At 36.0% G+C, this 11724-nt stretch overlaps 1 protein-coding gene across 1 annotated transcript; it reads left to right on the top strand.

Moving 5' to 3' along the window:
- Positions 1–2053: 2053 nt before the first annotated feature.
- On the top strand, positions 2054–3484 carry LOC105570121 (B-cell CLL/lymphoma 6 member B protein-like). The gene is made up of 3 exons (XM_012027086.1): positions 2054–2271; positions 3095–3144; positions 3210–3484. The coding sequence occupies exons 1-3, from the start codon at positions 2054–2056 to the stop codon at positions 3482–3484; spliced, it is 543 nt and encodes a 180-aa protein (XP_011882476.1).
- Positions 3485–11724: the final 8240 nt, after the last annotated feature.

Below are 11724 nucleotides of genomic sequence, written 5' to 3'. Positions count from 1 at the left end.
TATTGTCAAGCGTAAGCACAGTGTACGAAGACACATTTGGCGAAAACATGAGAATTGCTATATCTATGTCATCGATATTTCTCAGCAAAAAGTCTTAGAGTGAATTTTCTCTGACTGCAAGAATAATATCCCATATTCATTTCATAATATTTACAAATTGTACGTATTTATACAAAATGTGTTGTCAATAAAGAATTCAGTAGTAACTTATCGAGTGGAATATTATTTGTCAAACATTACAATTACAGTTTTGAAAACGAAGAAGAAAATCTACATGTGAAAGCAGATCTTGTCTGAATTAATTATTTGTTACTTTAAAATAATATAATACAGTGTTTATGTCGTTCCCACATTTCAAAAACGATTAGCGGCAGAAACTCTGTGTTTGTTCGACAATCATATCTAAAGCACTTTATCCTGATCGAACGTTTGTTATTTTTTTAGATTACAAAAGGCCTAGAGCTTCTCTTCGCACCAAGAAACGGAAGTATTCATGCCCTAATTCGAATTGTCGGCGTGCTTTCACGTTGAGAGGAAACCTGCGGCGTCACATTCGTGACGAATGCGGCCAGAAACCCAAGTTCAAGTGCCCTTATTGTGACTATATTGCCAAGCGTAAGCACACTGTACAAAGACACATTTGGCGAAAACATGAGAATTGCTATGTCTATGTCATCGATATTTCTCAGCAAAAAGTCTTAGAGTAAATTTTCTCTGACTGCAAGAATAATATCCCATATTCACTTTGTAATATTTACAAATTGGAACTATTTACACAAATTATATTTTAAATAAATAATTCAGCAGTATATCGAGTGGAATATTATTTGTCAAACATTACAATTACAGTTTTGAAAACGAAGAAGAAAATCTACATGTGAAAGCAGATCTTGTCTGAATTAATTATTTGTTACTTTAAAATAATATAATACAGTGTTTATCTCGTTCCCACATTTAAAAAACGATTAGCGGCAGAAACTCTGTCTTTGTTCGACAATCATATCTGAAGCACTTTATCCTGATCGAACGTTTGTTATTTTTTTAGATTACAAAAGGCCTAGAGCTTCTCTTCGCACCAAGAAACGGAAGTATTCATGCCCTAATTCGAATTGTCGGCGTGCTTTCACGTTGGAAGCAAACCTGCGGCGTCACATTCGTGTCGAATGCGGCCAGAAGCCCAAATTACAGTGTCCTTATTGTGACTATATTGCCAAGTATAAGCATCATGTGCAACAACACATTCTGAGGAAACATAAGAATCGGCATATCTATGTCATCGATGTTGTTCTGCAAAAAATCCTAGAGTAAATTTTCTCTGAGTGCAAGAATAATATCCCATATTCATTTTATAATATTTACAAATTGTAACTACTTATACAAAATATGTCAGAAATAAAGAATTCAGCAGCATATTGAGTAAAAAATTATATTTTCTTTGTCAAAAATTATATTTTTAGTTTTGAAAGGGAAGAATAAATTTACATTGAAAAATCTTGTTTGAATTAATTAAGTATTACTACAGTTTCAGTGATCGAGTTGGTTAAGACACCCGTCACGGATTGAAAGAGGGCCCTAGTACCAATCTTGGCTGCAGTAATATTTTTCGCAATGTGAATTCTTTACAGTATGGGGCGGTAGGTATTTTGAATGATAAAGGTAGCATTTAAAATAAGTGGAAGTCGTTTATCGATTTTAATATGTGAATTCACCGACGACAATGATTCTATGTAAATGAAACTGTGTTACGTCCGATGAGAAACCAGCACACAGGACAAGGTGGAAAACGGTATAAGAATTCACATTGTAGATTACAATTATCGGACTACCAATATCTTAATCGAACCTAAAGGCGCTCTCGATTGTATAATTAAGTATTAGTTTACGAATAATAACATTTATCTCGGTCTGACGCACCGAAAACGATTAGTGGCAGGAAGTCTGTCATTTCTCGATAACCACCTCTAAAACATGATATTGCGAACGAATCGTTATTTTTTCAGATAACAAAAACACCAGGACCTATTGGCGCACCCAGGAAGGGAGGTATTCAGACATGTTTGCGTGTCCTAATCCGAATTGTCGTAGCGTCTTCAAGTGGAAGAAGAATCTGCAATTCCACATTCGCCACTATTGCACACTGAAGCCCAGGTTCAAGTGTCCTTACTGCGAGTATATTGTCAAGTACAAGGCGGATATACGGAAACACATTCTGGCTAGACATAAGAATCGCTATGTTTATGCTATCGATACTTCACAGCAAAAAGTCGTCGAGTAAATTTTGTTTGATTTAAAGGAATAATATACAGACGATATATATGTCACATTTGATAATGTAAATATTTATACAAAATATGTCATGAATAAAGAACTCAGCAGCATATTGAGTGAAATCTTTGTCTATTACATTTGCAGTTGTGTAATGGAAGAAACAATTTGCATTGAAAAGAAGAACTCATTTGAATTAATTAATTAATTATTACTTTAAGTATAATAGCGTTTATCTTGTTTTGGAATTTCAAGAACGATTAGCGGCAGGAACTAACAATAAGTCTTTTCTCGATGAGCACCTCTGAAACATGATATTGCAAACAAATCGTTATTTTTTTAGATAAGAAAAACGTCAGGACCTATCGTCGCACCAAGGAACGGACGTATTCAGAGGTGTTTTCGTGTCCTAAACCAAGTTGTCGGAGACATTTCATGTTGAAAAAAACCCTGCAGCGTCACATTCGTTACGAGTGTGGCCAGAAGCCTAGGTTTAAGTGCCCCTATTGCGATTATATTACTAAGTATAAGCACAATGTGCGACAACACATTTTGAGAAAACATGGGATTCGGCGTATTTATGTCATTGAGATTTCCGAGTAAAAAGTCCTTAAGTACATTTTCTTGACTTCAAATATTATAAAGACGATATGGCATATATGACAAAGTAAAAATGTATACCAGATATTTAATGAATAAAGAATGTAGTAACATGTTGAGTGAAATCTTTGTCTACAATTACATTTGCAGGTGTGAAATGGAAGAAAAAGTTTACATGGAAAAGAACTTCTTTGGATTACTTAATTAATTGTTAATTTACGTATAATAGCGTTTATCTCGCTCTGGAATTCCAGGAACGATTAGCGGCAGGAACTAATTGTAAGTCTTTTCTCGATGAACACCTCTGAAACACGATATTTGCGAACGAATCGTTATTTTTGTAGGTAACAAAAACGTCAGGACCTATCGTCGCAACAAGGAAGGGACGTATTCAGAGGTGTTTCCGTGCCTTAATCCGAATTGTGGGAGCGTCTTCACGTTGAAACGAAACCTGCAGACTCACATTCGCTACCAGTGCGGCAGGGAGCCCAAGTACAAATGCCCTTATTGCGACTATGTTGTCAAGTACAAGTCGAACATACGGGCACACATTCCGAAAAAACACGAGGATCGCTTTGTCTATGTCATCGACATTTCTGAGCAAAAAGTCATAGACTAAATTTTCTCGGACTGCAAGAACAATATCTTATATTGACTTTATAATATTTACAAATTAATGTTTATACAAAATATGTGGTAAAGAAAGAATTCAGTAGTAACTTATCGAGTGGAATATTATTTGACAAAAAGTTCAATTACAGTTTTGAACTGGAAGTAGGAAATCTACATGAGAAAGCAGATCTTGTCTTACTTAATTATTTGTTAGTTCACAAATAATATAATACAGCGTTTATCTCGTCCTGACGTTTCAAAAACGATTAGCAGCAGAAATTCTGTCTTTTCTCGACGAGCATCTCTGTCGTATTTTATCATCAACGAATGTTCGATACTTTCCGAGATTACAAAAAACCTAGGGCCTCTCGTCGCAACAAGGAACGGAAGTATTCAGGCAAGTTTTTGTGCCCTAATTCGAATTATAGGAGCGCCTCCACGTGGGAAAGAGACCTCTTGGATCACGTTCGCCACCAATATACTGTTAACTACAAGCACAATGTACACAAAGACACCTTCTGACAAAACATAAGAATCGGCATGTCTATGTCATCGATAGTTTTGAGTAAAAAGTCTTTAAGTAAACTGTCTTGACTTCAAATATTATAAATACCATATGGCATATGTGACAATGTAAATACTTATACAAAATTTGTCATAAGTAAAGAATTCAGCAGCATATAGAGTGAAACCTTGGTCAAAAATTGTATTTGCAGTTTTGAAAGGGAAGAAAAAATTTACATTGAAAAATTCTTGTTTGAATTAATTAATTATTATCGCAGGTTGAGTGGTCGGGTTGGTTAAGATACTCGTCACGGATTGAAGGAGGTCCCTGGTTAGAATCCTGGCTGGGGTAATTTTTCAGCAATAAGAGTACTTTACAGTACGAGGCGAAGGTTTTGAATGCGAAATATAGCATTTAAAATAATTAGAATTTTTTACCAATTTTAATCTGTGTATTCATTGCCGACAATAATTCGATCTAAATAAAACTGCATTACGTTCGATAAAAACCGGCGCGCAGCACAAGGTGGAAAGCGGTATATAAATTTATATTTTAGATTACAATTATTGTGCTACCAATATCTCGCACCGACCTAAAGGCGCTCTCGCCTGTTTAATTAATTATTATTTTAGGAATAATAACATTTATGTCTTTCTGACGTTCCAAGAACGATTAGTGGGAGGAACTCTGTCTTTTCTCGATGAACACCTTTGAAACATTATATTGCGAATGAATCGTTATCTTTTCAGATGACAAAAACACCAGGAACAACAAGGAAGGGAGGTCTTCAGACAAGTTTGCGTGTCCTAATCGTAATTGTCGGAGCACCTTCACGTGGAAAAAGAACCTGCAGACCCACATTCGCTACCAATGTGGCAAGCAATTCAAGTTTAAGTGTCCTTACTGCGAGTATATTGTCAAGTACAAGGCGGATATAGGGAAACACATTCTGGCTAGACATAAGAATTGCTACGTCCATGTCATCGATATTTCCAAGCAAAAGGTGGTCGAATAAATTTTCTTTGACTTCGAATATTATAAAGGCGATATGGAATATGTGACAATGTAAATATTTAATACAAAATATGTCACAAATAAAGTATTCAACAGCATATTGAGCGAAATATTATTTGTCAAAAATTACAATTGCAGTGGTGAAAGCGGAGAAGAAAATCTACATAGAAAGAAGAATTGTTGTTGAAATTAATTGTTATTTTACGAATAATAGCGTTTATCTCGTTTTGCAATTTCAAGAACGATAAGCGGCAGGAGTTCTGCCTTTTCTCGATGAGCAACTCTGAAACATGATATTGCGAACAAATCGTTATTTTTGTTTTAGATAACAAAATCACCTGGACCTCTCGTCACGCCAAGAAACGGAAGTATGTTGGCGAGTTTTCGTGTCCTAATCTGGATTGTCGGAGTTCCTTCATGTTTCCCAAGAATCTGCAATCCCACCTTCGCACCTATTGCACACTGAAGACCAGGTTCAAGTGTCCTTACTGCGAGTATATTGTCAAGTACAAGGATGTACGGAAACACATTCGGGCTAGACATAAGAGTCGCTACGTTTATGTCATCGATACTTTGCAAGAAGTCGTCAAGTAAATTTCTTTTATTTCAAGAAATATAAAGACGATATGGCATATGTGACAATGTATATATTTATACAAAATATGTCATAAATAAAGAATTCAGCAGCATATTGAGTGAAATATTATTTGTCCAAAATTACAATTGTAGTTTTGAAAGCGAAGAAAAAATTTGCACGGAAAAGAAGGACTTGTTTGAATTAATTAATTAATTATTATTTTACGAATAATGGCGCGTTTGTTTCGTTTTGAAATTTCACCAACGATTAGCGGCAGAAATTCTGTTTATTTCTCGATGAGCACCTCTGAAACATGATATTGCGAACGAATCGTTATGTTTTTAGGTAACAAACAGACGAGAGCCTATCGCCGCACCAAGGATGGGACGTATATAGAGGTGTTTCCGTGTACTAATTTGAATTGTCCGAAAACCTACACTTCGCAAGAGAAACAGCAGTCCCACACTCGCCACCATTGCTATCAAATGCCCAAGCCCAAGTGCTTCTATTGTCAAGCTAAAGAAGGATGTACGAAGACACAATCTGAGAAATCAAAGGAATAGCAATGTCTGTATTAGCGATACTTACAGACAAAAGACCCTTGAATAAATTTTCTTGACTGTAAATGTTATGACGATAATATGGCGTATACAAACTGTGTTATAAATAAAGAATTCGACACCATATTGAGTGAAATCTTCGTCGAAAATTTTATTTGCAGTTTTGAAAGGGAAGAAAAATTTTACATGTGGAGAAAGAACGTGTTTGAATTAATAAATTATTATTTTACGATTAATTTCGTTTGTCTCGTTTTGGAATTTCAAGAACGATTACCAGCAGGAATTCTGTCTTTCTCGATGAACATCTCTGAAACATTATATTGCCAACGAATCGTTATATTTTTTAGGTAAGAAAGTCTACAGGATCTATCGGCGGGAGGAGGAAGAGATAAATTCAGAGGAGTTTTTGTGTCCTAATCCAAATTGTCAGAGCACCTTCACGTTGGAAAGAAACCTGCAGGCTCATATTCGCTACCAATGCAACCGGAAGCTCAGGTTCAAGTGTCCCTACTGCGACTATATTGTCAAATACAAGGCGGATATATTGAGACACATTCCGAGAAAACATAAGAATAGCTATGTCTATGTCATCGATACTTTCGAGCAAAAAGTCCTGGAGTAAATTTTCTTCGAGTTCAAGAATATTATAAAGACGATATGGCATATTTATCAATGTAAATATTCACGAGTGATACAATGTAAATATTTATACAAAATGTGCCTTGAATAAAGAATTTAGCAGCATATTGAGTGAGATCTTTGTCAAAAATTACATTAGCAGTTTTGGAAGGGAAGAAGAAAATCTACATGGAAAGAAGAATTCTTGTTTAGATTAATTGTTATTTTACCAATAATAATGTTTATCTCGTTCTGAAATTTTACGAAGGATTAGCAGCAGGAATTAACAATAAGTCCCTTTTCAATGAGCACCTCTGAAAGATGATATTGCGAACGAATCGTTATTTTTTTAGGTAACCAAATTACCAGGACCTATCGTCGCACCAAGGAAGGGATGTATTCAGAGGTGTTTTTGTGTCCTAATCCGAATTGTCAGAGCGTCTTCACGTTGGAAAGAAACCTGCAGACTCACATTCGCTACCAATGCGGCCAGAAGCCCAAGTTCAAGTGCCCTTATTGCGACTATATTGCTAGGTACCAGAAGGATGTACGGAGACACATTCTGGCTAGACATAAGAATCGTCATGTCTATGTCATCGATACTTCCAAGCAAAAAGTCCTGGAGTAAATTTTCTTCGAGTTCAAGAATATTATAAAGACGATATGGCATATTTATCAATGTAAATATTCACGAGTGATACAATGTAAATATTTATACAAAATGCGCCTTGAATAAATAATTCAGCAGCATATTGAGTGAGATCTTTGTCAAAAATTACATTAGCAGTTTTGGAAGGGAAGAAGAAAATCTACATGGAAAGAAGAATTCTTGTTTAAATTAATTGTTATTTTACCAATAATAATGTTTATCTCGTTCTGAAATTTTACGAAGGATTAGCAGCAGGAAATAACAATAAGTCCCTTTTCAATGAGCACCTCTGAAAGATGATATTGCGAACGAATCGTTATTTTTTTAGGTAACCAAATTACCAGGACCTTTCGTCGCACCAAGGAAGGGATGTATTCAGAGGTGTTTTTGTGTCCTAATCCAAATTGTCAGAGCACCTTCACGTTGGAAAGAAACCTGCAGACTCACATTCGCTACCAATGCAGTCAGAAGCCCAGGTTCAAGTGTCCCTACTGCGACTATATTGTCAAATACAAGTCGGATATACGGAAACACATTCGGAGAAGACATAAGAATAGCTACGTCTATGTCATCGATACTTCCGAGCAAAAAGTCCTGGAGTAAATTTTCTTCGACTTCAAGAAATATTATAAATACGATATTGCATATTTAACAATGTACATATTCACGAGTGGTATAATGTAAATATTTGTGCAAAATGTGTCGAGAATAAAAAATTCAGTGTCATATTGAGTGAGACCTTTGTCAAAAATTACATTTGCAGTTTTAAAAGGGAAGAAGAAATCTACGTGGGAGAGGTCTCGTGTGAATGAAGTAATTATTATCACACCCTCAGTGGACGAGTTGGTTAAGATACCCGTCACAGATTGAGGGAGGTCCCAGGTTCGAATCCTGGCTGGGCTAATATGTTTCGCAAGAAGAATTCTTTACAGTGCTGGCGGCGGGTATTGAATACTAAATATAGCACTTAAAATAATTAAAAATTATTTAACCATATGTTAATACGTCAATTCACTGACGACAATGATAAAAGTGCGTTATGCCCGATAAGAAATTGGCATGCGCGCGGGACAAGGTGGAAAACTGTATACGAATTTACATTTTAGATTACAATTATTGACCTACCACTCTCTTGCTCGGACTTAAAGGCGCTTCCGCTTGTTTAATTAATTATTATTTTACGACTAACAGTATTTAGCTCGTTCCGACGTTCCAAGAACGATTATTGGCAGGGACTCTGTCTTTTCTCGATGGACACCTCTGAAACATGATATTGCGAACAAATTGTTATTTTTTCAGATAATGAAAACACCAGGGCCTATCTTCGTACCAAGGAAGGGAGGTATCCAGGCATGTTTTCGTGTCCTAATCCGAATTGTCAGAGCATCTTCAAGTGGAAGAAGAACCTGCAGGTCCACGTTCGCTACCAATGCGGCCAGAAGCCCAAGTTCAAGTGCCCTTATTGCGACTATATTGTTAGGTACAAGAAGGATGTACGGAGACACATTCTGGCTAGACATAAGAATCGTTATGTCTATGTCATCGATACTTCCGAATAAAGTAATTTTCTTGACTTCAATATTATAAAGACGACATGGAATATGCAACAATGTAAATATTTATGCAAAATATGTCATGAATAAAGGATTTAGTAACATATTGAGTGAAAACTTTGTCCAGAATTGCATGTGCAGTTTTGAAAGGAAAGAAGAAATCTACGCGGCGAAAGGTCTTGTATGAAATGAAGTAATTATTATCACAGCCTCACTGGTCGATTTGGTTAAGATAACCGTCACGGATTGAGGAGGTCCCAAGTTCGAATCCTGGCTGGGGTAATAGTTTTCGCAATAAAAATGCTTTACAGTACCGGGAGAGGGGGGGGGGGGTATCAATGTTAAATAGCATTTAAAATAATTCTAAATTGTTTATCGATTTTAATACGTGAATGTACTGGCGACAATGATTCCATCTAAATAAAACTATGTCCTGCTGGATAAAAAACGCAGGACAAGGTGCAAAACGGCATACGAAGTTACAATTCAGATTACTAGATAACATAAGCACGCGCGAAGCGCGCGCCATTTGCCCTATCTAAAAATTTGCATGGGTTGACAGCTGCAAATAACACGACTGAAACATGTTGTATTGCACAAGCGAGACAGCCAATCTCGGAAAAGCGACAACAATACTTCGAGACTTTCGACTATCGACTTAACATGCCTCCCTTATATAGGAAAAACAACAACAATTGGGCCAGCAATATCTTACTCGGACCTAAAGGCGCTCTCGCTTGTTTAATAAATTATTATTTTAGGAATAATAGCATTTATCTCGTTCTGACGTTCGAAGAACGATTAGTGGCAGGAGGTCTGCCTTTTCTCGATGGACACCTCTGAAACATGATATTGCGAACAAATTGTTATTTTTTTTTCAGATTTTAAGTACACCAGGACCTATCGTCGCACCAAGGACGGGAGGTATTCAGAGGTGTTTCCGTGCCCTAATACGAATTGTAAGAGCGTCTACAAGTGGAAGAAGGACCTGCTGTACCACATGCGCAACCGATGTGGTCTGAAGCCCAAGTTCAAGTGCCCTTATTGCGAATATATTGACAAGTACAGGCAGAATGTACGATTACACATTATGAAAAGGCATAAGGATCGCTTCGTCATTGTCCTCGATATTTCCGAGTAAAAGGCTCTCGAGTAAATTTTCTTAACTTCAAGAAATATTATAAAGATAATACCGAATATTTAACAATGTGAAGATTTATACAAAATAGGTTATAAATAAAGGATTCAGTGGCATATTGATTGATTGAGTGGAATATTATTTGTCAAAAACCACAATTGCGGTTTGGAAAGGGTAGAAGAAAATCTACATGGAAGAGAAGAACTTGTTTGAATTAATGAATTGTTATTTTACGAATAATAGCGTTTATATCGTTCTGAGATTTCAAGAGCGATTAACGGCAGGAATTCTGTCTTTGCTGGATGAGCACCTCTGAAACACGATGTAGCGAATGAATAATTTTTTTTTTCAGATGACAGAAACCCCGGGATCTATGATCACACTAAGAGAAGGAAGTATCCAGGCATGTTTTCGTGTCCTAATCCGAATTGTCGGAGCTCATTTCGGTCGAAAAAGACCCTGCAGTGCCACATGCGCTACTATTGCATATGGAGCTCTGGTTCGCGCCTCTGAAGCTCAGGTTTAAATGTCCCTACTGCGAGTATATTGTCAAGTACAAGAACAACGTACGAAGACACATTCTGGCTAAACATAAGACTAGCTATGTCTATGCCATCGATATTTCTCAGCAAAAAGTCGTCGAGTAAATTATTTTTTATTTCAAGAAATATTATAAAGACGATATGGCATATGTGACAATGTATATTTATATAATATATCGTTTATAAAATATATCATAAATAAAGAATTCACCAGTATATTGATTGAAATATTATTTGTTCAAAATTACAATTGCAGTGTGGAAAGCGAAGAAGAAAATCTACATGGAAAAAAGAATTCTTGATTGAATTAATTGTTATTTTACGAATAATAGCGTTTATCTCGTTTTGAAATTTCACGAATGATTGGCGGCAGAAACTAACAATAAGTCACTTCTCGATGAGCGTCTATGAAAGATGATATTGCGAACGAATCGTTATTTTTTTCAGATAACAATTGCCCCAAGACTTTTCATCTCACCAAGAAACGACGCTATTTAAACAAGTTTGCGTGCCCTAATCCGAAGTGTCGGCGTGCCTTCATGTCGCAGGAGAACCTGCAGTTCCACATTCGCTACTATTGTACTCAGAACCCCAGGTTCAAGTGTCCCTACTGCAATTATATTGTTAAGTACAAGGCGGACATACGGAAACACATTCTGAGAAAACATAAGAATAGCTATGTCTATGTCATCGATATTTCTCAGCAAAAAGTCGTCGAATAAATTATTTTTGATTTCAAGAAATATTATAAAGACGATATGGCATATGTGACAATGTATATTTATATAATATATCGTTTATAAAATATATCATAAATAAAGAATTCACCAGTATATTGAGTGAAATATTATGTATTTGTTCAAAATTACAATTGCAGTGTGGAAAGCGAAGAAGAAAATCTACATGGAAAAAAGAATTCTTGTTTGAATTAATCGTTATTTTACGAATAATAGCGTTTATCTCGTTTTGAAATTTCACGAATGATTGGCGCCAGAAATTAACAATAAGTCACTTCTCGATGAGCGTCTATGAAAGATGATATTGCGAACGAATCGTTATTATTTTCAGAAAACGATTGCCCCAAGACTTTT

The sequence above is a fragment of the Vollenhovia emeryi genome, unplaced genomic scaffold (genome assembly GCF_000949405.1).
Source record: "Vollenhovia emeryi isolate VEMERY1.0 unplaced genomic scaffold, V.emery_V1.0 DF939122.1, whole genome shotgun sequence".
Classification (NCBI taxonomy): Eukaryota; Metazoa; Arthropoda; class Insecta; order Hymenoptera; family Formicidae; genus Vollenhovia; species Vollenhovia emeryi.
This window is presented reverse-complemented; position numbering and strand designations above follow the sequence as displayed.